The following is a 21,639-nucleotide window of genomic DNA, read 5'->3' as shown; positions in this document are numbered from 1 at the left end:
CCCACCTGTGTGTAAGGAGAGAACGGGTCACCAGCTTTCAGATCCCCCCCCCCCGGCTGCCTGTCATATTACAGTCCACTTAAGCCTGTCAGTTGCACTGGAGCACACCTTTAATCACAGCGCTCAGAAGAGAGGCGGGTGGGTCTGCGAATTGGAGGCAAGCCTGATCTACACAGTGAATTCTAGGTCAGTTGATGCTGCACAGTGAGACCCTGTCTCGGGTAGAAGAAGGGAGAAGAGGAAAAAAAAAACCTACCAAGGTCTCTGAGCGCTAAAAAATAAAGCCAGTGGCAGGCTTCACCTGGATGCTGAAGTCGCAGTTCCACGGAACAGGAAGAGCCTAGATTCTGGGAGTGCGGGCCCCTTCACTCACCTGCTGGCTTATTCTGCGCCAGCTACCTCCCAAGGCGCCAATTTCCTACCAGCAAACTGCAGTTAATATAGCTGACTTGGGTACCCAGCTACATGGGACTAGTGGTCATATGTCCGTACTGCTGGGCACTGCATTCCAGGCAACTGCTAAGGGACACTGGTGAATTGGAGCTGAGAGCCTAGGGCTGGGTGTCAACCCCCCCCCCCAAATAAGGCCCAGACACCTTAGGGATTTCCACGCGGACTCGCTGACATCTCATTTGGTCCTCCAATGCTCTGATAGCTGACCACATCTCCCCCCTTTTAAAAGAAAAAAAAAAAAAAGACTACGAAGGCCCAGGCAAAAGTGATACCCACTCTTCTTCGGATCTCCATCTCAAACCAGTTTTTGTGAGCATTGAGATCTTTCAAGAGCTACACCTGACTCCCCATCTCTGGCCTCAACCTGTTGCACCCACTGTTCACAGCCTTACCCCTCCTTCTTAGTGGCAAGGGGTGACAGCAGAGAAGCTGAGCCAGCAGCCGCTCAAGCCAAGCCCACCCCTGCTCCCTGGAGGGAGGCTCCTCCTTTTAAGGCTGCTTCTGGGAATTCCCACCCCGAGCCAGAATTCGAGACCCCCAGCCCAGCTCGGTACCTGCAGCTCATTCTTAAGGAGATGAGGTTGCCGCATCAAACCTGAGGGCGGGAGCTGCTGACCCTGAGGAGGGGGAGGGCGAGGCGCCTCCCTCCCTGTGCCTGCCGCTGGCCCCGCACTTCACGGAGACCGGCAGGTTGGTGCGGGTCAGGAATAAATCAAGAGAGATCGCAGGGGCCAGCCTCCTGATAGAGGACGCTCTCGCAGCTCCATCCTTTGCGCCCGGGGACCTCTGCCCGAGGCCAGTAGCCCAAGAGAGCGAGTACGCCAATCGGACCAGCTCCGGCTTCGCAGCCTCACTGGCCCGGAAGGTGGACAGCTCGCACCTCAGTCTCTCAATTACGCCTCCCCTTCATTCCCCCCCTCGGCTAGCCTTCCCCTTCCCTCCATCTCCTTTCATTCCTGAAAACCTGTGGCTCCGAGAAACCTTGGCTTCTCTGGGACTCTACCCCAGGGGCCTGCCCACATCCGCTCCTGAGTTTGGGGAGCAGAGGGGCAATCGCCCCAAGAAGTCTCTCCAGCGATGGGAGCCGCCCGCCTGCTGCCTAACCTTACCCTGTAAGTGTGCTGCCTGCGCCCGGAGTTCTTTTTTGCCATTTCCAGCCCCAGGAATATTATACCCCCAACCCGGGCAGGTGCGGCAAGACAAAGGTGGGGGATGGGTGTGCCATGGGGTGCCCACACCTCGAACTGCCTTATCTCCCCAAACAGGTGCTTGCAGCTATTGATTCTCTGCTGTCAAACGCAGGTAGGCACCCCTGCCTAGCCCCCAACCCCCAACCTTTCCCACCTCACCTCGAAGGAGGGGAGGCAGGACTGGCCTCCCCTAACCAAGCAACTGTTGAGGTTTGGAGGGTCAGTTCAGAAGGTGGGTTGGAGAACAGCCGGAACCGGAATGGGGGATAGACCTCAGTTTGCCTCTGAGGCCTTTCTAACAACCCTCCTGGGTCCCTACCCTCTCCATCCCTCTGTGCTGGCTTTCGGAGGGCCTGAGGGAGAGAGTCCCGGGTAGTTAGCAGCCAGTGGAGGCGAGAGCTCAGGTAAGGTTTGTACCTGCAGGTACCTGAAGGGTTTGGGTTCGAAACCACATGTACGGTCCACCGTCTAGTCTACTCTCACCCACATTTGGGCCGCAGGGTCTCCGTATGGTCGGAGTATTCAACCGAGTAGACCCATTACCTCTAGGGTTCCTAGGTCAAGCCTAGAGGTTTGTTTGGAATGGAATTCAGGGCTTACCTCTCCACCCCTCCACCTCCCACCCCCAAGTCTCAGCCCCCAGCTCAAGGCGAGGCCCTGTCCCTTTTTTGTGATCCTCCATAAGAGTGCAGCTATTAAAATGCACTGGTCCAGAACCGCTCTGGGGAGAGATGGTCTGGCTTTCCCAGGCCAGAGGCCTGTTTCTCTCCCATCCACTGGGGACTTGATTTTTTTTTTTTTTTTTTAAGGTAAATGCCTTTTCAGTGGGAAGGGGCTGCCTTTGAAGCAGTGGGGGGGTGGGAGAGAGACAACACCCCCCCTTTTTCCTTCCCCCTTTTTCTCTAGCCCGTTCCAGGCCTTTTGCTTCACACATCTAGGGAGAGTAAGAAGAAAGCCCCCAGCCTGGCAGGGAGGGGGCTGGGGGTGGGTCCAACCTGTTCTGGAAAGGAAATTAGCACAATGGCGCTGCTGCCCTGGGCGTTTATGGCCTGGCTGAGGCCCCATTCAGGACTCAGGGAAGGTGGCAAGGCTGTCCTTTCCCCCTTGAAGTGCCCCTTCACCCCCCTGGGAGGGGGGGCAACAGGCTGAACCACAGCCATGCTTGAGGGGCTGTCTGACGAGCAGCTGTCTACCGTGGTGGAAGGGGAGGTCCCCCCACAGCGGGGACATGAAAGGAACAGGCAAGGTCCTGCGGGAGAGGGACTTGTGGGCTGTGGGCCTTGGGGGGGGGGAGGGCATGGGCTACTTTTGTGAAAGACTTGAAGGGGGACAAGGAGAGGAGGGGGCTTTGGGGGGCTGCTATCTGCCCCTGACCTGGAAGAGACTGCCAGGAGAAGGCTGCCCGCCAAGTGGGGCGGACATCCTGAATCTGGGCCAGAAGGCTAAGGCTGAGATAGACAGGAACCCACCCCAGAGGGAGGCCTGTGAGTGCTAAGTAGTAGACTCCTCACTGCAAGTGCTGGTCTCAAGTTTTTCTAGGGTGGGATGCAAAGATGGTCTTATTCTCCTAGAGGTCTGGCAACTCCTGCCCTGTACAGACTGGTGCTGGGAATAGACAGTAACAGAAAGTTCCAAGGGATCAACCCCTTGGCCTTGAGGTTGCGACCACACCTTAGGTTGACATAACCTACCCTTCTGTCTAGGATATTGGTCCCTGATACATGCTGAGCTGGGTCTAGCCCTGTCTTGGTCCAAGTGACTGGCATTCAGCCTGAGATCATTATAGTTGGAATTAGGCATTAGCAGTAGGGAAAGGTTGTCCCTACCGGAGTCTTGCAGGCTGAGTTGAAGCTATAACCAGCAGCTGACAACTGTCACCCTAAAGGGCACCTTGCAGATTTGCAGATGGGGCAGTGATGTTTCTGTCCTGCTCAGGTAAGGCTGGGTAAGGCAAACCCCAGTGTGGAGATGTGGCACTGGGCAGGCTTGATCTAGGGTGGGAATGCTTCCTTGAACCACCTCAGGAGGCAGGCTACTAAGTATCTAGATCACTGCCACAGGCACAGGCAAGCAGGTGATGCCCCCCCCCCCCGTCTGACATTTTTTATAAGAACCAAAGAGCCCCCCTCCCCATTTAACAAACCATCTGCTCTTCGCCTGGTGTGCTGGGGCTGGGACCTTTCATGGCTAGTGACAGAGTTGGAGAGTTGGGGGAGGTGTGGTCTAGTGGTCCTGATTAATGGAGCCAAGACCCCCAGAGAAAGAGGAAGGGGTTCTGGCTGTGAGTTGCATGTCCCGTGCACCTGTCCTATAGAACGTGGGGTCAGGACACACACAGCCTTGTAGGTTTCTTCTAGCAACCTGTTATGATGGCAGATGAAGACTGTCTCATTGTGTTCCCCAAGGTTGACAATCACAAGTACCCCCAAATTAACAACTGGTCCACGCAGCATCCTGGGCAGACCGTGGGCAGAGGCAGTTTTCAGCTTGCCCCGTACACTGCAGGGCAACACTGCAGGGCACACAGCCAGCCCCACTTCACTTAGGTCCTCACCCCTCTCCCCAGATGGGCCAACGGTGGTGTCACCCAAAGCAAATTGACACTATTTTTCCCTTGGTAACCGCAAAGGGGGAGAATCACCCGTCTCCTAATTTTAACCAGTACGTGAGGGACCAGGGCGCTATGACCGACCAGCTGAGCAGGCGGCAAATCCGTGAATACCAGCTCTACAGCCGGACCAGCGGCAAGCACGTGCAGGTCACCGGACGTCGCATCTCTGCCACCGCAGAGGATGGCAACAAGTTCGGTAAGACCTGGCCCTGGCCCCCAGACCACTTGTAGCTACCTAGTCTAGTCCCTGGATTTTTTTTCCCCCAGCTCCTGGGTCAGGGAGCTTGATGTTGCCACCAACCCCCTGATCTGACTTGGAAGGGCAGACAGTTTGGGGAGAAGCCTTGCACAGCCCCGAGCCACAGACTAAGGTCTCTTTTCCTCCCCCCCCCCCAGCCAAGCTCATCGTGGAGACAGACACATTCGGGAGCAGAGTCCGCATCAAGGGGGCAGAGAGCGAGAAGTATATCTGTATGAACAAGAGGGGCAAACTGATTGGGAAGGTGAGGCCTGGACACAAGCAGCAGACACACGTGTCTTCCCTACAGGAGTAAGGGCAGGCAAGGCCACAGCAATGCAGCCCACGCCTGCTGCTGACCTAACTCACCCGGTTAAAGCTGAGCCTCAGGATGAGGTCTCATTTTGACAACCATCCCATCCCCCAACCTATTTAATTTTTTTTTATTTGTCTAAAGATTTATTTTCCTCTCATGTGTATATGAGTGTTTTGTCTGCGTGTCTGTGCACCACACATGCGCCTGGTGCCTATGGAGGTAAGAAGGGAGTTGGGAGTTGTAACTCTAGACCTGGAGTTCCAGATGGTTGCGAGCCACCACACGGGTGCTGGGACGGGAATCCAGGTTCTCTGCTAGAGCAGTCAGTACTCTTAATGACTGAACCATCTCTCCAACTCTATGTTGATTTTTAAATATTTATTTCTATCTTACATGTACCAGTGTTTTCTCTGCATGCGTATCTAAGGACCAAATGCTTGTAGAAGCCAGAAGAGGGCGTCTGATCCCTAAGAACAGGAGTTACATTTTTCTTTCTTTCTTTTTCTTTTCTTTTTTTTTTTCTTTTCTTTTTTTAGCCTCCATGTGGGTACTGGGAATCAAACTCTGGTCCTCTGGAAAAGAGGCCAGTGATCTTAACCACTGAGCCATCCCTCCAGCCCCTCCATCTCTATCTAAAAGAATCCTTGTAGCTCCTGGCCTGCTGAAGGGACAGGGCATCCACATGAAACCTAGTGCTGATAGAAGGAATATTCCCCCAGAAGCCACCAGGAGGAATGGTGTTGTATGTGATGTGTTTGTGAGGCAGTCATAGATGAGAGCTGGAAGTTGGGGCATCCATGTGCAGCTGAAGCTCTCACAAGCTCAGTGGGGATCATGGGCAAGGCTCACACACCAAGCATTGACTGGTGAAGACTTACAGCACTGTGCGGACAGAGCACCGCACTTCCTCAGACCTGTCCAGTCTTGACTTCTAACTCTGATGCTCACCAAATAACCTCTCACTGCTCACCTGTAAGAAGGCAAGGCGTGTGGGGTCAGGGAGAAGGCTATTTCTTTCTTTTCTTTTCTCTTCTTTTTTTTCTTTTTTCTTCTTTTTTTTTTTTTTTGGTTTATTCAAGACAGGGTTTCTCTGTGTAGCCCTGGCTGTCCTGGAACTCACTCTGTAGACCAGGCTGGCCTCGAACTCATAAATCCACCTGCCTTTGCCTCCAGAGTGCTGGGTTAAAGGCGTGTGCCACCACTCCCAGTGAGAAGGCTATTTCTGACACCTCTCTCCTGTGTTGTCCCTGTGACAGCTTTCACCCAGACAGCATAGAATTCTCACGAGCCATATCCCTACCCCTCAGCACTGAATTATTATTACCCGATCTTGACCCTACGGATGTGAGCATCTGAGGGGACTGAGATTCAGGATTCTCTCAAGGTTTCCTTAAGAGGCTAAATGACTTAAGTTCAGCTCTGACTCCAAGCACAGCCTGTAGGTACTGCCCACTTCTGCCTTGCTAACTAAAGGTGCCCAATCCCACCAGAAAAGGGGTACAAAGACTTCTTGCTCCCACATGGGTTCTACAAAAATTAGGCCCAAAAGCTGACCACCCAGCCAGGGTGAATGGACAAATTCCCCTCCTCTGCTCCTTTCTTCCGCAGCCGAGCGGGAAGAGCAAAGACTGCGTGTTCACCGAGATCGTACTGGAGAACAACTACACAGCCTTCCAGAACGCCCGGCACGAGGGCTGGTTCATGGCTTTCACTCGGCAGGGCCGGCCACGCCAGGCCTCCCGGAGCCGCCAGAACCAGCGAGAGGCCCACTTCATCAAGCGCCTCTACCAAGGCCAGCTGCCTTTTCCCAACCACGCTGAAAGGCAGAAGCAGTTCGAATTCGTGGGCTCCGCCCCGACTCGCAGGACCAAGCGCACTCGGAGGCCCCAGTCCCAAACGTAGTCAGGGAGGCCAGTAGTGTGCAAGGCTGGGTAGATGCCCCTCAGCAGCCTTCTAACTCATCCAAAGATGGGGGCTGGGGTGGAAGGTGGGGAGCCAGACTCCAAAAGGACCCCGAGGGCATGAAGTTTCTGATCCCCACTGGGAAGAGACAGTACTTGTGTATCCCAGGATGGGCACCATTCTATGGAACAGGTTTGAGGCCAGAGGCAGACCCCGGCAGAAGAAATAGGGTCTCCTTGACCTAAAATGCCTGCTTCCCAGCGTTTACCTGAAATAAGCGGGCAAGTCAGGAGATTCCAGGGCTTGCACAAGTGTGCTCAAATCTTGCTCCCAGAACCACTCTAAATCTGAACCAAATATCCAAACTCTTGGCCAGACAGTAGGGACTTACGGTTTTGTTTCCAAAAACAGAGACAGAGACAGAAAGAGAAACAAAAGCCAGTCATCCACTCTTCTTATTTCTCGCCCCAGGCCTGCGTCCCCACCCCAAGCCCCAGAATAAAACCATTTTCCTGCAACCAGGTTCCACTGAAGAAAGGTGGGCGGTCAGACCACAGAACTCAGCTGCAATGCGTGCAGCACCGAGAAGTGCTAGCTGGGGAAGGTGGGTGCCTAGGCACACAGGTGCTGCAGCCTGCGTGTCCCGCTGCGCCGAGAGGCCAAGGCGAGTCCAGCCTGGGGGGGGGGGGACCGGCGGCCCCTCCCTCCGCGGGCTCCGATGTCCAGGCTCACGCGACGCGTCCCTGCTACCTGTAGGAGAGAAGAAAACCCAACCCCTAGGCGCGGCCCTGAGCGGCCGCTGGCAGGGACAGGCGTCCTGTGGGGCCCAGGCCCGGGGGAGGAGGGGGGTGGCAGGATCACAGCCTGGGGACGCCAGAAGTCACCTCGCAGGGAGCAAGATTGCTTTTTTCCGGTGAGCTGGGCTGGGAGTGGGAGGAGGTCTGGGGCGAGCGGAAGCGGGTGGGGGCAAGAATGTGTCCCCTTGTTCTTTCCCCCGTCCCCCTAGGGGCGGAGGCGGGGGCACACCTGAGGGCAAGCCTCAATTAGAAGCGGTTGCAGGCTGGGAATGGAGAAGGAGGGCGCCCAGCCCCCACCGAGCTTCTCGGGTGGGCTTTCCCAGAGACTTCCAGGTGCGCCTAGGGGTGGAAACCAGAAAACCACCTTCCCCACGGTGCTTCGTCTTTTAATCTTGTCAAGGGGAGGAGGATCTTGTGTCTGGGACCCTCCTCTCAGTACTCTCTAGTGCTGATGAAATCCTCAGCCTAGGTTTTCCCGTTTAAGAAAAACGTGGGAGAGGAGAATTATGAAGCGAGATGAAAAGAGATAAAAGCTAACCTTCTTCCACTTCTCCTAAGAATTACTTCAAAAAGTCCAGAACAGAAGTTGTAGGGTGAGGGTGTAGTCCGAACCGGAGGTGGGCTGCAGCGGACAGAACTAACTCAGGGCTGGGACGGTGCCTGACACCGCCCCCCTCCCCCCAACCCTGGGCCATTTAAAAGGTGGAGCCGACCACAGCCAAGAGGGAGGTCCCGCAGGCCTAGGACTGACATTCTCCTTCCAGCTCGTCATAATTGCTTTCACCAGGTTGCTTTTTTTTCTGTCCCCCCATCACAAAGAGCCTTAATCCCAGTGAAGACCGCCGGACGTGTGGGGGGTAGTTTTCTGGGGTGTGTGTAGGGCGGGTGGTCTAGGGCTGCAGTTGATAACTGGGGAGTTCAATGGGACTTTAAAACTGGGGCAACACCCAGCAATTACTTGAGGACAAAGAGTTGGGCCCCCAAGGTGTGGAGTATTGGGACTTTGGGGGGCTGGGAGGACTCTGAGAAGGAGGGGGGCTCTGATCCCTCTGATTATTGCAGGAATTTGAGACATTCTTTAAGACTCTAGACTGCCTCTCCAGCCGGGCCTTGGCCCACCCCCGACCCTCCCTCTTGGGCTAGAGACAGCTTCAAAGGTGGACTGGGCCTTTTGTCTGGCCCCGGCTTTCTTCTCAGGCCTTTCTCGGCCCCTCCCTCCCTCTTTGACCTCCCCAGCACAGACAAGCCTCTTGGGGCCAGCTCCAGAAAGCCCTCACTGTTTCCTTTCTTGCTTTTTTGAGGTGAGGCCTGGCAGGCAAGGACAGAGTACGTATGCCAAAGAGTGAAGGGCAGCTTTGGAGAACAGGGTTATACAGGAAGCAGAGGCATCTGAGAGAGTCTCCCATCCATCCCACCCCACTCCTCACCACTCCTCTCAGTGTGTCTGCCCAGCAGGCAGACTCCCTGCTCACAGTAGCTTTTCACATCCCAGAGCTTTCTGGACAGGTTTGACAGGAAAAACGCAACAATGGAGAAGGCAGAGCTAAGCGTGGTGGCATACCCATGCAATCCCAGTCCTCTGGAAGCTAAGACAAGAAGACTGAGACCCTGACCAAATAAATAAATACAAAATGAAAAAAAAAAAACAAAACCATAAATGGAGTAGGTTAAAAGGAATGGGTCCCTGGGGGTAAGGGACATTGGATATTAGCATAAGGAGTTTGTGACAGGAAAGTGGCTTCTCCATGATTTCATATCCACAGGATACTTGAGCAGCCCCAGCGACTTCCAAACAGACTCTCTGACAATGGCTTCTTGCTATAGGGGGCCAGATGAACCCATCCAGGGAGAAAAAGTGGAGGCAGGCAGCGGAGACCCGACCCCAGTCCTGTGATGTAGTGTTACTCCACAGCACTCCATGCCTCTGTCTGTCCCTTCGCCATCCTCTCCAGAGGATCGGGTGCAAGGTAGTCAGGAATGATGTCACTTCCGATGCCACACAGCTGGTTCTACTTAAGTCACATTGTTCAACAATGCCCAATGGATGCCAGTAGCCAGCCCGCCCCCTCCACACTTACCAAGCCAGAATCTTGTTCCAGTCTTCACCTTAGCCTGCAGTAGGCTGTCTTCCCTGACTTCACTGCCCTGTTCCTGTAGACACCACTCTTAAGTCTTTATTTTTTAAAAGATTTATTTATTATTATATGCAAGCACACTGTAGCTGTCTTCAGATGCACCAGAAGAGGGCGTGAGATCTCATTACGGATGGTTGTGAGCCACCATGCAGACATGAGTAGGATGCCCAGCTTGATTTCCAAAACTTCTAATCTACTATTGGGGGGGGGGGAGAAAAGGTGGCTCTACACTTAGGAGGCTTAGAAAGGTCTGGGTGGTGGACCTTTGGGTTGCTGGGAATTGAACTCAGGATCTTTGGAAGAGCAATCTTAACCGCTGAGCCATCTCTCCAGACCTCGAAGTCTTTCTATGGGTTTCTCTCCAGAGTGTTGTCACCTTGGAAGCTATGGGCACCCATCAGCTGCCACTCCCTTGCGTGCACCGCTTTTCTCCTGAGGTTCTGCCTATCCACTTCAGTGCATCTTACTCACCAAACACACAGGTCTGTGAGGCTCCTCACTAGCTCTGTGTTCAAACCTCCTGTCCAGCCTCCATGTGAAGCTTTTATAGACACTAGCAAAAGAACACTTGTCCTGTGAGCACACACACACACACACAAAACCCCCTCTGTTTTGCTTATTTTATATTTGTGTGTGTGTGTGTGTATGGTATATGCCTGGACACACTTTCCCATAGCACTCATGTGAAGGACAGAGAACAGCTGGAGTTGCTTCTCTCCTTCCACCTTTATGTGGGTCCCAGCCATCAAATTCAGGGCTTCAGGCTTGACAGCCAGTGAGTATCTTTACCTGCTGAGTTATCTCGCTGGCCCTGTTTTTGGTGGTTTTTTGGTTTTTTTTGTTTGTTTGTTTGTTTTTTTTTTGATAAAATTATGTTTGTTTTATGTATTTTGTCTGCATGTATGTCTATGCATCACTGTGTGCCTGGTGCCTTCAGAGAATAGAAGTGGGGGCTAGATACCCTGAAGTTAAGAGTCACAGGCGGTTGCGAACCACTTGAAATGGGTGCTGGGAGCTGAACTTAAGTCCTCCCAAAGAACAGTAAGTGCTTTTAAATGCTGAGCCATCTATCTTTTTAGCCCCTTGGCTTTTGTTTTTGTTGTTGTTGTTGTTGTTGTTGTTGTTGTTGTGTGTGTGTGTGTTCACACGCTCGCACACATGTGCCTGTGTGTGCGTGCAGTATAACAGACCAGAGGCTGAGGTTAGTCAGGTGTCTTCCTCTGTCACTCTCCATACCTCTACACACAAACATACACACATACAGTCTCATGAGACAGGGTGTTACTCTGCAGGGCACATTGTCCTAGACCTCACTGCCCAGCCCAGGCTGGCTTCACACTTGCGGTGGGTTTCCTGACTCAGCCCCCAGGTGCTAGGATTCCAGGTGTGGGTTACTGCATCTCTCAGTTCTGAGGTCCGCCTGCCTCTGTGCTCTTGTCTGGCCACTCCCCAGCACTATGCTGTCTGTCTGTCTGTCTGTCTGTCACAATGCAGACAGGTTGGGAAGCCAGAGCCCTTGGGTAGACTCTGTCTGGTTAGAGAAGGTCCTGAACAGTTACTTTGAATTAAGTATTCATTTCCTCCCTTCGGTATTGTGCAGATCCTCCCGTTAATTAAAATGTTGGAGAAGACAGAGCTTTCGGGGCACTTGAATTTAATTGGAGAGATTAACCCATAAAAGCATGGTTCTTTCATTGCATTTTTGGAATTCTTGCTCCTTCTTGAAATTAAGATAAAAGAGCATACAGTTGTGGTAGCACAAGCCTGTAATTCAACCACTTGGGAATCAGGGAGTTGAGGCATGAGTATTTCAAGTTCAAGGCCAACCTGGATGATTTATATAATGAGACTCTCTCTTCAAAAGAAAAAGATCCCCGAATAGTAGATCAGAAGTTTTGGAAATCAAGCTGGGCATCCTACTTGTCTTTAACACCAACACTTAGGAGGGTTAGAAAGGTCTGGGTGGTTTGAGTCTCAAAAGGACAAAAGTTTTGGAACTAAGGAACTGAACCCTAGAGCTCTGCCAGGCAGCACACATGCAGGCAGGCTCACACGAACTGCCTTAGTCATGCTGTGACAACTATTCTCCAAGTGAGTCCTGCAGTCAGGATCCTTGCTGTCTGCAGGAACTCAGTGCTCCCCGCCCAAGCCCAGTATGGCTGGAGCTGAGAGCTTACGTGAAAATTAGCTGGAATGTCGGGTCAAAGTATGAAGGTTGGTTTTGCTGCTGTGTGCGGCAAGGAAGAGACTAAAGGGTCTTTGAGAAGTGAGTGACAAACTCGGTGCTACATCCTTGGGATCTTAGAAGATAAGAATCCAGTTTCTAGCTCTGCAGTCCTCGACTTGTGGATTGTGTGACCCCTTTGGGGGTTGAGTAACCCTTTCCCAGAAGACTCCTAAGACCATTGGAAAGCACAGACACAGATATTTATTTACATTACAAGATTCATAAGAGTAGCAAAATTACAGTCATGAAGTAGCAATGAAATAATTCTATGGTTGGGGGCTCACCACAACAAAAGGGTCACAGCCTTGGGACGGTTGAAGGCCACTGCTCTAGCAGGAAGAGGAAGGAAGCAGCTTTCAGTATCTGCTGAGAAAGTCATTTTTTAAATTATTTGTTCTTGTTTTTCTTTCCTTTTCTATCTCTCCTTTTCTTTTCTTTTCTTCTTTCTTTCTCTTTCTTTCTTTCTTTCTTTTTTTTTTTTTTTTGAGACAGGGCTTCTCTGTGTAGCCCTGGCTGTCCTGGAACTCACTCTGTAGACCAGGCTGGCCTCAAACTCCTGCTTCTGCCTCCTAAGTACTGGGATTAAAGGCATGTGCCACCACTGCCCAGCTCTCTCCTTTTCTTATTCCATTTATTTATTTGTTTGTTTATTTACTTATTTATTTAAAATCAAGCTGGGTAGCCTGGGCTGGCCTTAAATTCCCAGCAATCCTTCTGCCTCAGCCTCCCGTGTTGGGATTACAGACATATGATGCCATACCCACCCTAAACTGGCTACTTTGGCCTTTCACCCTCCTTTTCTTCCTCAGGCCTGGGTCCTTGTACTCTCTCCTTCCTTGGCAATGTCCAGGCTCAACCTTTCCAGGAGTTAATATTTAGACAGCATAGGGGCACCCCCCAGTGTTACCCTTCCCCAACAGGTTGGTGCTAGGGGTGGGGCCTGGGCACTGGAGTGAGACATGGACAGAGACGCCTGCTGCCTGGACTGCCTGGACAACAGTCCTCTCAGGAACTGTGGCACCGGTGACCTTTATTGAGAAAGGAGCCCAGAAGTCTGGGCCTGGAACCTTCTTTCTTCCAGAGGGGAGAGTGACCATCCTCTGCTGGGATTGCTAATGCTAACTCACAAGACCGAGAGCTTCCAAAGGTATACCTGTCCTGTCTGAGGGAGGCCTCCTTGCCGGCCGGTTGAGGGTATGGACGAAGCTCACCGAGGGTCAGAGTCAACTGGCACCTAAGGTTCAGTGTTGCCAGCTCCCGGGGAAGAAAATCTGTATGACAGGGAGGAAAGAGGGGCAGAAAAGGAAACTCAGATTGTCTGGACTTCCAAGGGAAGTTGGGCCTTCAAGAACTGGCTGGAGGGAACCCTGTTCTCCACAGATAGGGCAGGACTGCAGGACAGAGAGGATCAGGGAGTGGAGCTATCAAGAGGAGGGTCTCCTGGCCAGGATAACCTCCACCATCACGCACCACGCACTCACTCCTACCCCCACCCCTACCTACCTCCACACCACAACCCTCCCAGCCAGGCATGACCTTGACGACGTGCGGTCGACAGGGGGAGCTCTAACCCCCTGCGCCTCTTGGCTCCAGGGCCAAATGGGCCCTAGAGATATTCCTGCCTGCCTGCCGGAGGTGACCGGCTGATGGGGGTCGGGGGCATTGCCAAGCACTGTGTGCCTGAGGTGTGGAGGAGTGGATTTGGGCCTAGAGAGACTAGAAGAGGCTCTCTTGGACTCGGATTTTTGTCTAGGTAGGGGGAGGTTGGGGACTTGAAAGAGGTACCCAGGTAGAGGTAGGAGCCCATGGCCACATGTCCAGCCCAGCCAGTGACCTTCTGGAATGTGTTTTTTTCAACCCCAGGGCTGTGAATCCCCTGTCCCTGTCACCTTTCCCCACCTACCGGATGGGCTGTCTGGAATAGGGGCAGTCCTCTTGCCATCCAGCCTGTTGTCTGGCCCTGAATTACTGTTCCCTCCAGAGCATTCCTGTAGCCTATCCCGGCTTAGGAGGGAGTGGGAGGCGGGCACACCTTGGTATGGTACAGTTGGGGGCATTATAGGCTCTGCAGGCCCCCTCCCTTCCCCGAGGAAGAAGCAATAGGAGTTGCGTTTTCTCCTCCCCCTCCCATCTGCTGAGCTGGGCCTGGGCTGCCAGGAGGTTGTCTTGGCAACGGGAGGCGGAGAGGAGATGCGCTGAGGGATGGAGGTGTATGTCACCGCAGAGGCTGCTGTGTTCCTGCCCCACGCCCCGGGCCCTTGAAGGTACTGAGAACCCTCCTTCATGTTCCCCTCCCCCTGGCCCTTTCCCTGGACTCTCTCTCCCTCTACCTCATAAGCTGACTTCTTCCATCAGAAAGGGACTCCCCTCCTGGATCTTTGACTCCTACCCAGGGCTCTTAACCCACCTCATTCTACACTCCTGTCTACAGCTCTCCTTTCTGACATCATCTCGTTCCCAGCATACCTCTGGAGACCCTTATACTGGAAAACATGTCTCCTGGGGTGGGGTCTGGAAGGGACTGCTAATCAAGGGAGGAGGAGACTAGGCGGGAGCGGAGTCAGGAATCTGAAGGGTTGAGTGTCAGATCCCTGGGTACTTGGTCTTCCAGCCGAATGGGGAATGCTTAGGAGTCGGCCTCCCTCCCCACCCCTCTTTCAGATCCAGACTCGGGGTGGGCAGGCGGGCTGGCAAGGGTGGGGTTTGAAGGGACAGTGAAAGGCTAGGCTGAGGCCAGGGCTGGCTATGGAGAAGGACTGGTAGCTCCTCCTCCAAGGCTGTGTCCCCTTCCTCCACGTTAAAGGTATACCCCCACGCAGTTCTCCTTGGGACAGGATGTCCCTCCCCCAGCCCAGGTGGGTTTTTTGTTCGTTTGGTTTTGTTTCTGTTTGGCTGCCCCTTCCATCGGGGCCCTCCGTGGCTGCATCCCAGCAGCTAAGCCCGGATTCCCAGCCCTCCTTCCCCCTTTCTCTGCCACTCAGCTACCTGCCTTCCGGTCACTTCTCCTTCTGCCCAAGCCACCTTCAGGTTACAGTCGTCCCTGTCCTCTGCTACTCCAGATACACCCCTCCCTTCCTGTCTCCTCCAGTCCTCTTTTCTTTGAAGATGGTTGGTCGGATGCTGAGACCATAGTCTTACCTGTCTCCTTCAAGCCCCTCCCCCTGAGATTTTTTCCATTCAGAAACCCCAGAGCCCCCTCTCCAGATCCTAGCTTTGCCCCAATAGCTGCTGATATCATCAGCTGACCGGCTGTGGGCAGTGGTTACCAGGGAAACAGCAAGGCTGCCTAGGTAGGCAGGTCTGCAGCCGACATGGAGGTGGGAGGAGGCCAGTCAGTGCTAATAGGGGTTAGGGGCTAAGTTTTCTAGATGCACCCCAAAGCTAGCGTTGGAGGCCTGGAATGGTTGAAGTTTTGCGACAGAGAGAAGGCATGTCTTTTTGTGCTGGACTATGGATCCATCTGATAGAAAGCTTCCTTTTTCAAAAACAGCTTTCCTGGGAGAAATCCGGTCCTTCATTCTCTCCCTGGCCCCTACTGCGATTCCCAGGGGATCAAGGTTACAGAAAATCCAATCTGAATCTGATGTATTTACGACCTGGTTCTTTCCATCCTTCTATCCATCCTCCTCAGAAGAGGGTTAATGTTTGGATGGCCAATTCTGGTGCCCCTGCTGTTCCCCATCCCAGAGGTGGGAATCCCCACCGAGCCTCTCAACTGCTTCTGGAAGATGGTGGAGCATTATGAACGGGGTTTGAATTGCAGGTTCTTGGAGAGCTGGGTGGGCATAGCTCCCCTCAGTTATCAGTAACAGCCGCTAACTTGAACTCTGCTGGAGGGGCTCTGAGTGTGGATATTGCAGAGCCGGGATATGGGAAAGGGGGGAAACGCAGCGCGGTCAATTCTGCTTCGTCATGATGCCAGCGAATGAGCCCCTTGTTTGAAATGGATCAGCTGCAGCAGCAGCAGCTGAGGTGAACTGGACCAGCAACACGCCCAAACACACACACACACACACACACACACACACACACACACACACACACACCCAGGGGCCGGCCACTATCAGTTGTTGGTGGGGAGGGGCCCACCCGCCCAGCGACCGCTCCTCGTCCTGCCCGCCCACCAGACACCAGACGCGGACTCCCCAGCTCCGGGAACCCAAGCTGGTGGCTTGCAGAGCAGCAGGGGACTGGTGAAGCGGGTGGGGGTTCGGAAGGGAGATCAGACCGCTGAGCTGAGACCAGCTCCCCTCCTTCGCCAGCTCCCACCCCACCCACCCACCCTAAGCCGGCTTTCTTCCTGTTATTTGTGCTTCGCTAAAGCGCTGCTGGGTTCCTGGAGAAGCTGCCTCTTACCTGAGATTCCTGAGAAAACGCGGCAACCCAGTCGACCAGGGCCTAGCCCTTTGCTTCCTGGGGCTTCAGAGAGCCTGGGCCCCACTCTCTGGGAGGAGGTAGGTGACAGGGTCTCTTGCCTCTCTTTCTTCCCGTGGATATTATGGGCTGTACCTCTGGATCTGACCATGGTTTGGGGTGATATCAGAGATGCTAGCACAGGGTCAGCTTTGGAAAATGGTCAGTGGGAGAGTTGGCTTAGGTGGCCAGACAAGGTGCTCAGCTGGGTTTGATCTGATCAAATTCCCTTTTTATTTGAGAGGAAGGATCTAGGCTATTGCCGTGCAGAGAGTCCATATGGCCCCCAGCATTCCCTTTCATGGGCCCCCCACCCTGCCTATCCTAGCTTCTGTGGCCAGAATTTCAAGGGGCGGGGGCATGGGGACCCAGTCCGTGGAGGGAACTGTTAGCTTCTTGTTGAATGATGCAAGACATCTTTGGCAGCCTCCCTCCCGCCAGGCCAGGTGCCCTCCGGAGTGGCAGGGGTTCAGTGAGGGGGCCAAAGTGGCTGGTTTCCAGCCCACTCTGGAGCCCCTCATAGATGAGGTGGGCCGAGTTGGGGTAGGGATTTGATGAAGAATGAGGCTGTGTGGCAGGGTGTGACTGCAGAGCTAGCCTGGCTCTCTGCCTGCCAGCAGCTAGTGTACTGAGAGAGACTGGGTGCTGAACAGACCTGGAGAGCCTGGGGCGGGGGGGGGGTCCTAAGGGATTCCTTTCCTGGCACCAGACACACCAGATTCCCTTTGCTGGGCAGGCGCACACCTGTGCGTCTCCTCCCAGAAGACTGGTTGCCAGGCTGTAGGTCTAAGACAAGCAAGGGAGTGGAGGGGTGTGGGGATGGGTCAGGCGAGGGCACTGGGAGTATTGGGGTCCACGTGCTCAGGACAGGGATGGGTCCAGAAGATCATGCCAGGGAGCTGTGAGCACAAATGATGGGTGCCAAGGGGAGGATCAGTGGGTGGGTGCAAGTAGGTGTCCTTAACACCATGTGTCATTGTGTGGGGGTCTGGCAGGGAGAGTGGGCGAGTTCTCTGGCAAGGAGGGCGGCAGAGTCCCTTGTGTGCACCCATGTGCAGTTCTGTCAGCAGCCATGTGTTGGGCAGAGCTCTTACGTATGCTCCTGGGAGTCTTGTGTCCATATAGCTAGTTGGTCCTTCTGAGGTTGGGAGAGCACCTATCTACCCACTGGTGGGCAACGTCTGCAGAATTCTTTCAGAGCTCACGTGTGGTGTGAGGAGAGTGGAATGGGGACCTCTCCTGAATTCTGGAATCTGGATTTAGGGTGGGAGTTTCCTCCCCTCCCCCGATCTGCCGATCCAGCTGTACCTCAGGACCCGGATCTATAAGGGACATGTTTGGACAAAGCAAGCCTGAGCGGTTGAGGGATCTAGAAAGGAGGAGCTTGCCTCGTCTGAGGAAAGTGCACAGAAATGGTCACTAACTCAGTCAAGAGGGGAACCTAAGAAAACGCTAACGAGCTCAGGCATGTTTTGGGGGGGGGCTGGGGTGGGGGAGGGGGTCAGAGGGAAAGGGGCACTGTTGTCACTGAGAGCGGGTAGGCAGGTCCTGGAACAGATGGACTTTGTTATCTACTTCTGAAGCTGCCTGATCTTGGTCAATGGGACACAGGTGTCATTCAGTGCTGGCATGAGGGATGCCTAGTCCAAAGCAATAGGGAAAGGTTCAGAAAGCATTGCGGGAGAGAGAGGGAGAGAGAGAGGGAACAAGAGAAGAGAAATAACAGGGCCTTGCTGACCTGAGAAAAGGCCAGGAATAAGCTTGACTTAAGCAAGGCTTTTGGTGAGCCACTGGCCTAAGCAGGCCCAAACCCTGCTGTCCCGAGACTCACCCCACCCTACAATACACACATTCATTGTAGTGCGCGCCCAGTCCCCGCCCTGTTGACTACACCACCCTTCTCCCACCCTAGGATGCTGTTTTGGGAACGGGTGACCTAGCTGGAGCCTGTCTTTATTTCTGGCATTGCGTTGTTGTTGCCACAGCAACTGTGCAAGTGAGGGTGGCAGGGGGAGAGGGAGAGGGAGAAAAGATGAAGAAGGAAAAAGGAAGGCAGGAAGAAAGACAGAGACTCCGAAGGAAACAGGGACAGAGAATGGGCCTCCTACCGCTTGTCCTAGCCCACATGGCAGGCCTGTTGAACTCCTTTGCTGTTATGAGCTCTCCAGCATGGCTTGAGGATGCTCAGTCGTCCCAGGGCCAGATCCTACAATCTCACCCAATCCTGACTCCCAGCTCCTGCCATACAGGTCAGGTGAGAGGCAGAGAGACCCAAGTTCATATTAAAACAGGATCTTTGGGGATGCATTGGAAAGCACAGGAAATTCCTTTGGCTTAAATTCAGCCCGGGTGGAATTCCATCCAGCTTGCCTTCCTTTGGGTGGCCTTGGCTCATCGCTTAGTTCTTTTTTGTTCTGTCTGTAAGGGAGCAAAACGCCAATGTGTTAAGTAGAAAGTAGCAGTGGCTTCGGATGTAAACAAGGGCTGAACTAGACCCCCACCTGAGATGGTGGATCTCTGTGCCTGCTGAACTTTCTACATTTCATTTCTCCAAGTCTAGGGCTTTTTAATCTGGATCCATCCCTGCCTGGGATGGGTAGGTGCGAACCTGGAGATCTCTGTGGGCAAGTCTTATCACCCACATCCTGGGGCGCTACAAAGCTCTGGTTGCCGTGGAGATGAGAGGGTGGGTGGTTTGAGGTGGGGCCTGGCTGGTGGCTCAGATAAGGCTGGGGCGGCCAGCTGAAGGTGGGTGCGGCTGAGATGGAAGGATGGGAAGCCTCCTGGCTATTGACCTGAGCCTGGGAGGTTGAAGGGGGTCTTCCGACACCTGGACTGGCTTCCTCTATGGTGCTGTACCCCCCCACCCCTCCCCCTTTCCCCCTTCCCTTCCTGCTGCAGCCTGACCTTTTAGTCTGTACCCACAGCAGTTACAGCGAGTGTTCTGAATGAAGTAAGCGGGGACCATGCCGGAGGATGGAGAGGGATCAGGCCCGGAGGAGGAAAGTGAGAAATTTGCTTGGGTGAGGGGACTCCACGTGGGTGCGGTAGGCAGATGCCTGTGCAGTGTGACTTAACGGAAGCTGAAAAATCACCCTCCCTCCCCACACACCTCCTTCCCACCCACTCTCATCTTTCCTTTCTCGTCTTCCACTCCAAAAAAACGTTCTCCCCTGCTGGCCTTCTGACAGCCTCAAATATCCCCAGCAAGAACCTTATTCATAGCCTGGGGTTGTAGCTTAGTTGCCTAGTGCCTAGTGTGCATGAAGCCCCTGGGCTGATCCCCACGATCACGTGAAGCCAGGCTAGGTAGCGCATAAGGTTCCAGCATTCCAGAGGTGAAGTTCAAGGTCATCCTAGGTTCGGATTAAGTAGTTGGAGACCAGCCTGGGATACACAGAGGACTCTAACCTAAAACAAACAAACCAACAAAGCGCTCACTGCAAAAAACCTTTTCATTCAAATGCAAATGTCCCTCAGGTTCTGCCTTTTAGCACTTCCCCAAAAGGCACTGATCTGTGTGCTCTGGTACCATGCAGGGATGCAGGACCCAGATGGAGCCTGGGGAGACCCTCTAGTGCTGTGGGACACCTCAGGCAGGGGCCGGCTGTGGAGGGCCTGGCAAGGGGAAGGGACAGAGGAGCACAGTAACTCAACCTGAAGTGGTACTGTGGTCAGTGAGCTTAAGTGCACCCTTGCTTGACCCAGTACTTACTGACGTCTCAGTTCCCCATGCTACAACCCCGAGGGAACAGTTCACAGGACTGGTGAGGGCGAAAGGCAGGACCCTGAAATTCAGAGTCCACAGCCAATCATGCTAGTCTGTAAACATCAACTATTATATAATGCTGCCCACTGGTGTTTGGAATCGGGTTCCTGAGTGGCGGCTGTGTGTAGGGATGCAGGTGCTTGTTCACATGTAACCGTGGTTTTCATGTCCAGCCACATCCCCGGGACCCTTTGTTCTGATGGGCAGCCACTGCTCCGTCAAGTGCCCCACACCCGGTGTTCTGGGTGAGGTACTAGAACACTATTCATCCTGTTGGTTGGTCCATCCTGTCGGTTGGTCTTTGGTCTTTGCTCTCCGGTGTGCCCTTTACAGCCCCCCTGCACACTAGGCCCTCAAAACGGACAGGCCCTCTGACCAGCTGCCTCCCTCCTGTGCCCTGTTCTGTTACTACCCAACTTCCTGTCTTTCCCTTTCTCAGTGAGAAGCCTGTCCTCTGCCAGCCCTCCTGCCCCGGTGCTGACAATCCTTTGTCATCCTCCCAAGGGCCCAGGGCCTTGCACAAGTCCCATTCCTCCTGTGCACAAGGCCTTCTTCCCTCACTTCTCCGGGAGCCTCCCCACTTCCTCCCTCCGAGTGCTGGCCTCTGGCTTTGCTGGCCTTCCTCTTGCCTTCAGCGTTTATCCATACTTCATGTGATGTACTGAACCCTCTTCTTTCACACACACCCTAAAGTGGGTCCTGGGATGACATTTGACTTTCTTTCCCTGCTAGCAATTTCACATTTAGGCTCCTACCTCTAGGTCTGTGGGTCATGATCCCCCTTTTGGGATCAAGTGACCCTTTCACGGGGTCGCCTAAAACTATCTGTATATCAGATATTTATATTAAAATTCATAACAGCAAAATTACAGTTATGAAGTAGCAATGAAAATAATTTTAGGGTTTAGGGTTACCACAACGAGAGGAACTGTATTAAAGAAAGGGTCTATTTAGGAAGCACTAGGGAGGTTGAGAGCCACTGTTTTAAGGCCTCCAACAAGAAACTTCTCCATTCCCCCAGAGACACCCCTCTCCTGACCTTCTGCAGCCCGCTGCCTTATCTGGGGTGTGTGCCTCTCCACTTTTCGTAGAACTTATCTATGAGCGAGTTCTCTTCTTGGGGGGCGGGGGGCTGAATCAGTCCTTTCATTCACCATTCTGTTCTCCACGAGGCTCAGCGGCACAAAGCTTGGTACTGTGTTCAGTGGGGGAAGAGATGCTCCAACATGGATGGGTGGGGAAGTCAGAAGCATATCTACTGCTAGGTGGTAGATGGGTAGATGGAGGGACAAGCGTTCACTTCTAGGGCCGAGCCATGGGTATAGACCTTGTGACAATGGCTATTAGCAGAGTAAAATTTAGGACTTAGTGAGAGAGCACTGACAGCTCTTCCGTGTGTACCTCCGCGCGTTTTGCTCCTCAGACACCTAGTTTAAGCATTTCACATCAGTAGTGAGAAGGCTGGAGAAGCCCGATACTCTAGAAGGAGAACCCAGTTACCACAAACCCCATATTCCTCCTGTCTGATGGAGATGCTTTGGTACTAGAATTATTTTCTTTTCTTTTCTTTTCTTTTTTTTTTTTTTTT

General features: G+C 53.4%; 2 protein-coding genes and 1 long non-coding RNA gene across 15 annotated transcripts in view; 2 read left to right on the top strand and 1 right to left on the bottom strand.

Annotated features, from left to right (window-relative positions):
- The first annotated feature begins 1,019 nt into the window (after window positions 1–1,019).
- Fgf17 (fibroblast growth factor 17) lies at window positions 1,020–7,228 on the top strand. Of its 2 annotated transcripts, none has more exons than XM_021203773.2 (5): window positions 1,020–1,565; window positions 1,719–1,755; window positions 4,306–4,450; window positions 4,651–4,757; window positions 6,417–7,228. In XM_021203773.2, exons 1-5 carry the CDS (start codon window positions 1,531–1,533, stop codon window positions 6,708–6,710), a joined length of 618 nt encoding a protein of 205 aa, XP_021059432.1. In that variant the 5' UTR covers window positions 1,020–1,530; the 3' UTR covers window positions 6,711–7,228. The 2 variants fall into 2 exon arrangements, with proteins under 2 accessions (XP_021059432.1, XP_021059431.1); XM_021203772.2 differs by having other exon boundaries at window positions 4,273–4,450.
- Window positions 7,229–7,525: 297 nt separating this feature from the next.
- The window catches only part of Dmtn (dematin actin binding protein), a 32,708-nt gene continuing 18,594 nt past the window's right edge, over window positions 7,526–21,639 (top strand). For 4 of the 12 annotated variants that reach the window (XM_029541512.1, XM_029541510.1, XM_021204016.2 and 1 more), the window contains exons 1-2: window positions 13,026–14,133; window positions 16,193–16,323. The gene's annotated coding sequence lies outside the window, so the exon portion shown is untranslated. The other 8 variants (XM_021204018.2, XM_029541511.1, XM_029541509.1 and 5 more) reach the window with 4 other exon arrangements.
- Window positions 12,147–13,980, bottom strand: LOC115064549. Its single transcript, XR_003844378.1, has 3 exons — window positions 13,773–13,980; window positions 13,023–13,140; window positions 12,147–12,232 (listed from the first exon to the last, which is right to left on the bottom strand). It is a non-coding gene; the product is annotated as an uncharacterized LOC115064549 (long non-coding RNA).

Source organism: Mus pahari, chromosome 8 (genome assembly GCF_900095145.1).
Source record: "Mus pahari chromosome 8, PAHARI_EIJ_v1.1, whole genome shotgun sequence".
Lineage (NCBI taxonomy): Eukaryota > Metazoa > Chordata > Mammalia > Rodentia > Muridae > Mus > Mus pahari.
The sequence above is the reverse complement of the archived record's forward strand: the minus strand, read 5'-3'. Positions and strand labels throughout refer to the sequence as shown.

Bases quoted from the DNA above. Each gene is read 5' to 3' on its own strand.
- Fgf17 (XM_021203772.2), top strand. From the start codon at position 1,531: ATGGGAGCCGCCCGCCTGCTGCCTAACCTTACCCT. The intron at 4,451-4,650 runs GTAAGACCTGGC...CCCCCCCCCCAG, and splicing joins AGAGGATGGCAACAAGTTCG to CCAAGCTCATCGTGGAGACA. The intron at 4,758-6,416 runs GTGAGGCCTGGA...TTTCTTCCGCAG, and splicing joins GGGGCAAACTGATTGGGAAG to CCGAGCGGGAAGAGCAAAGA.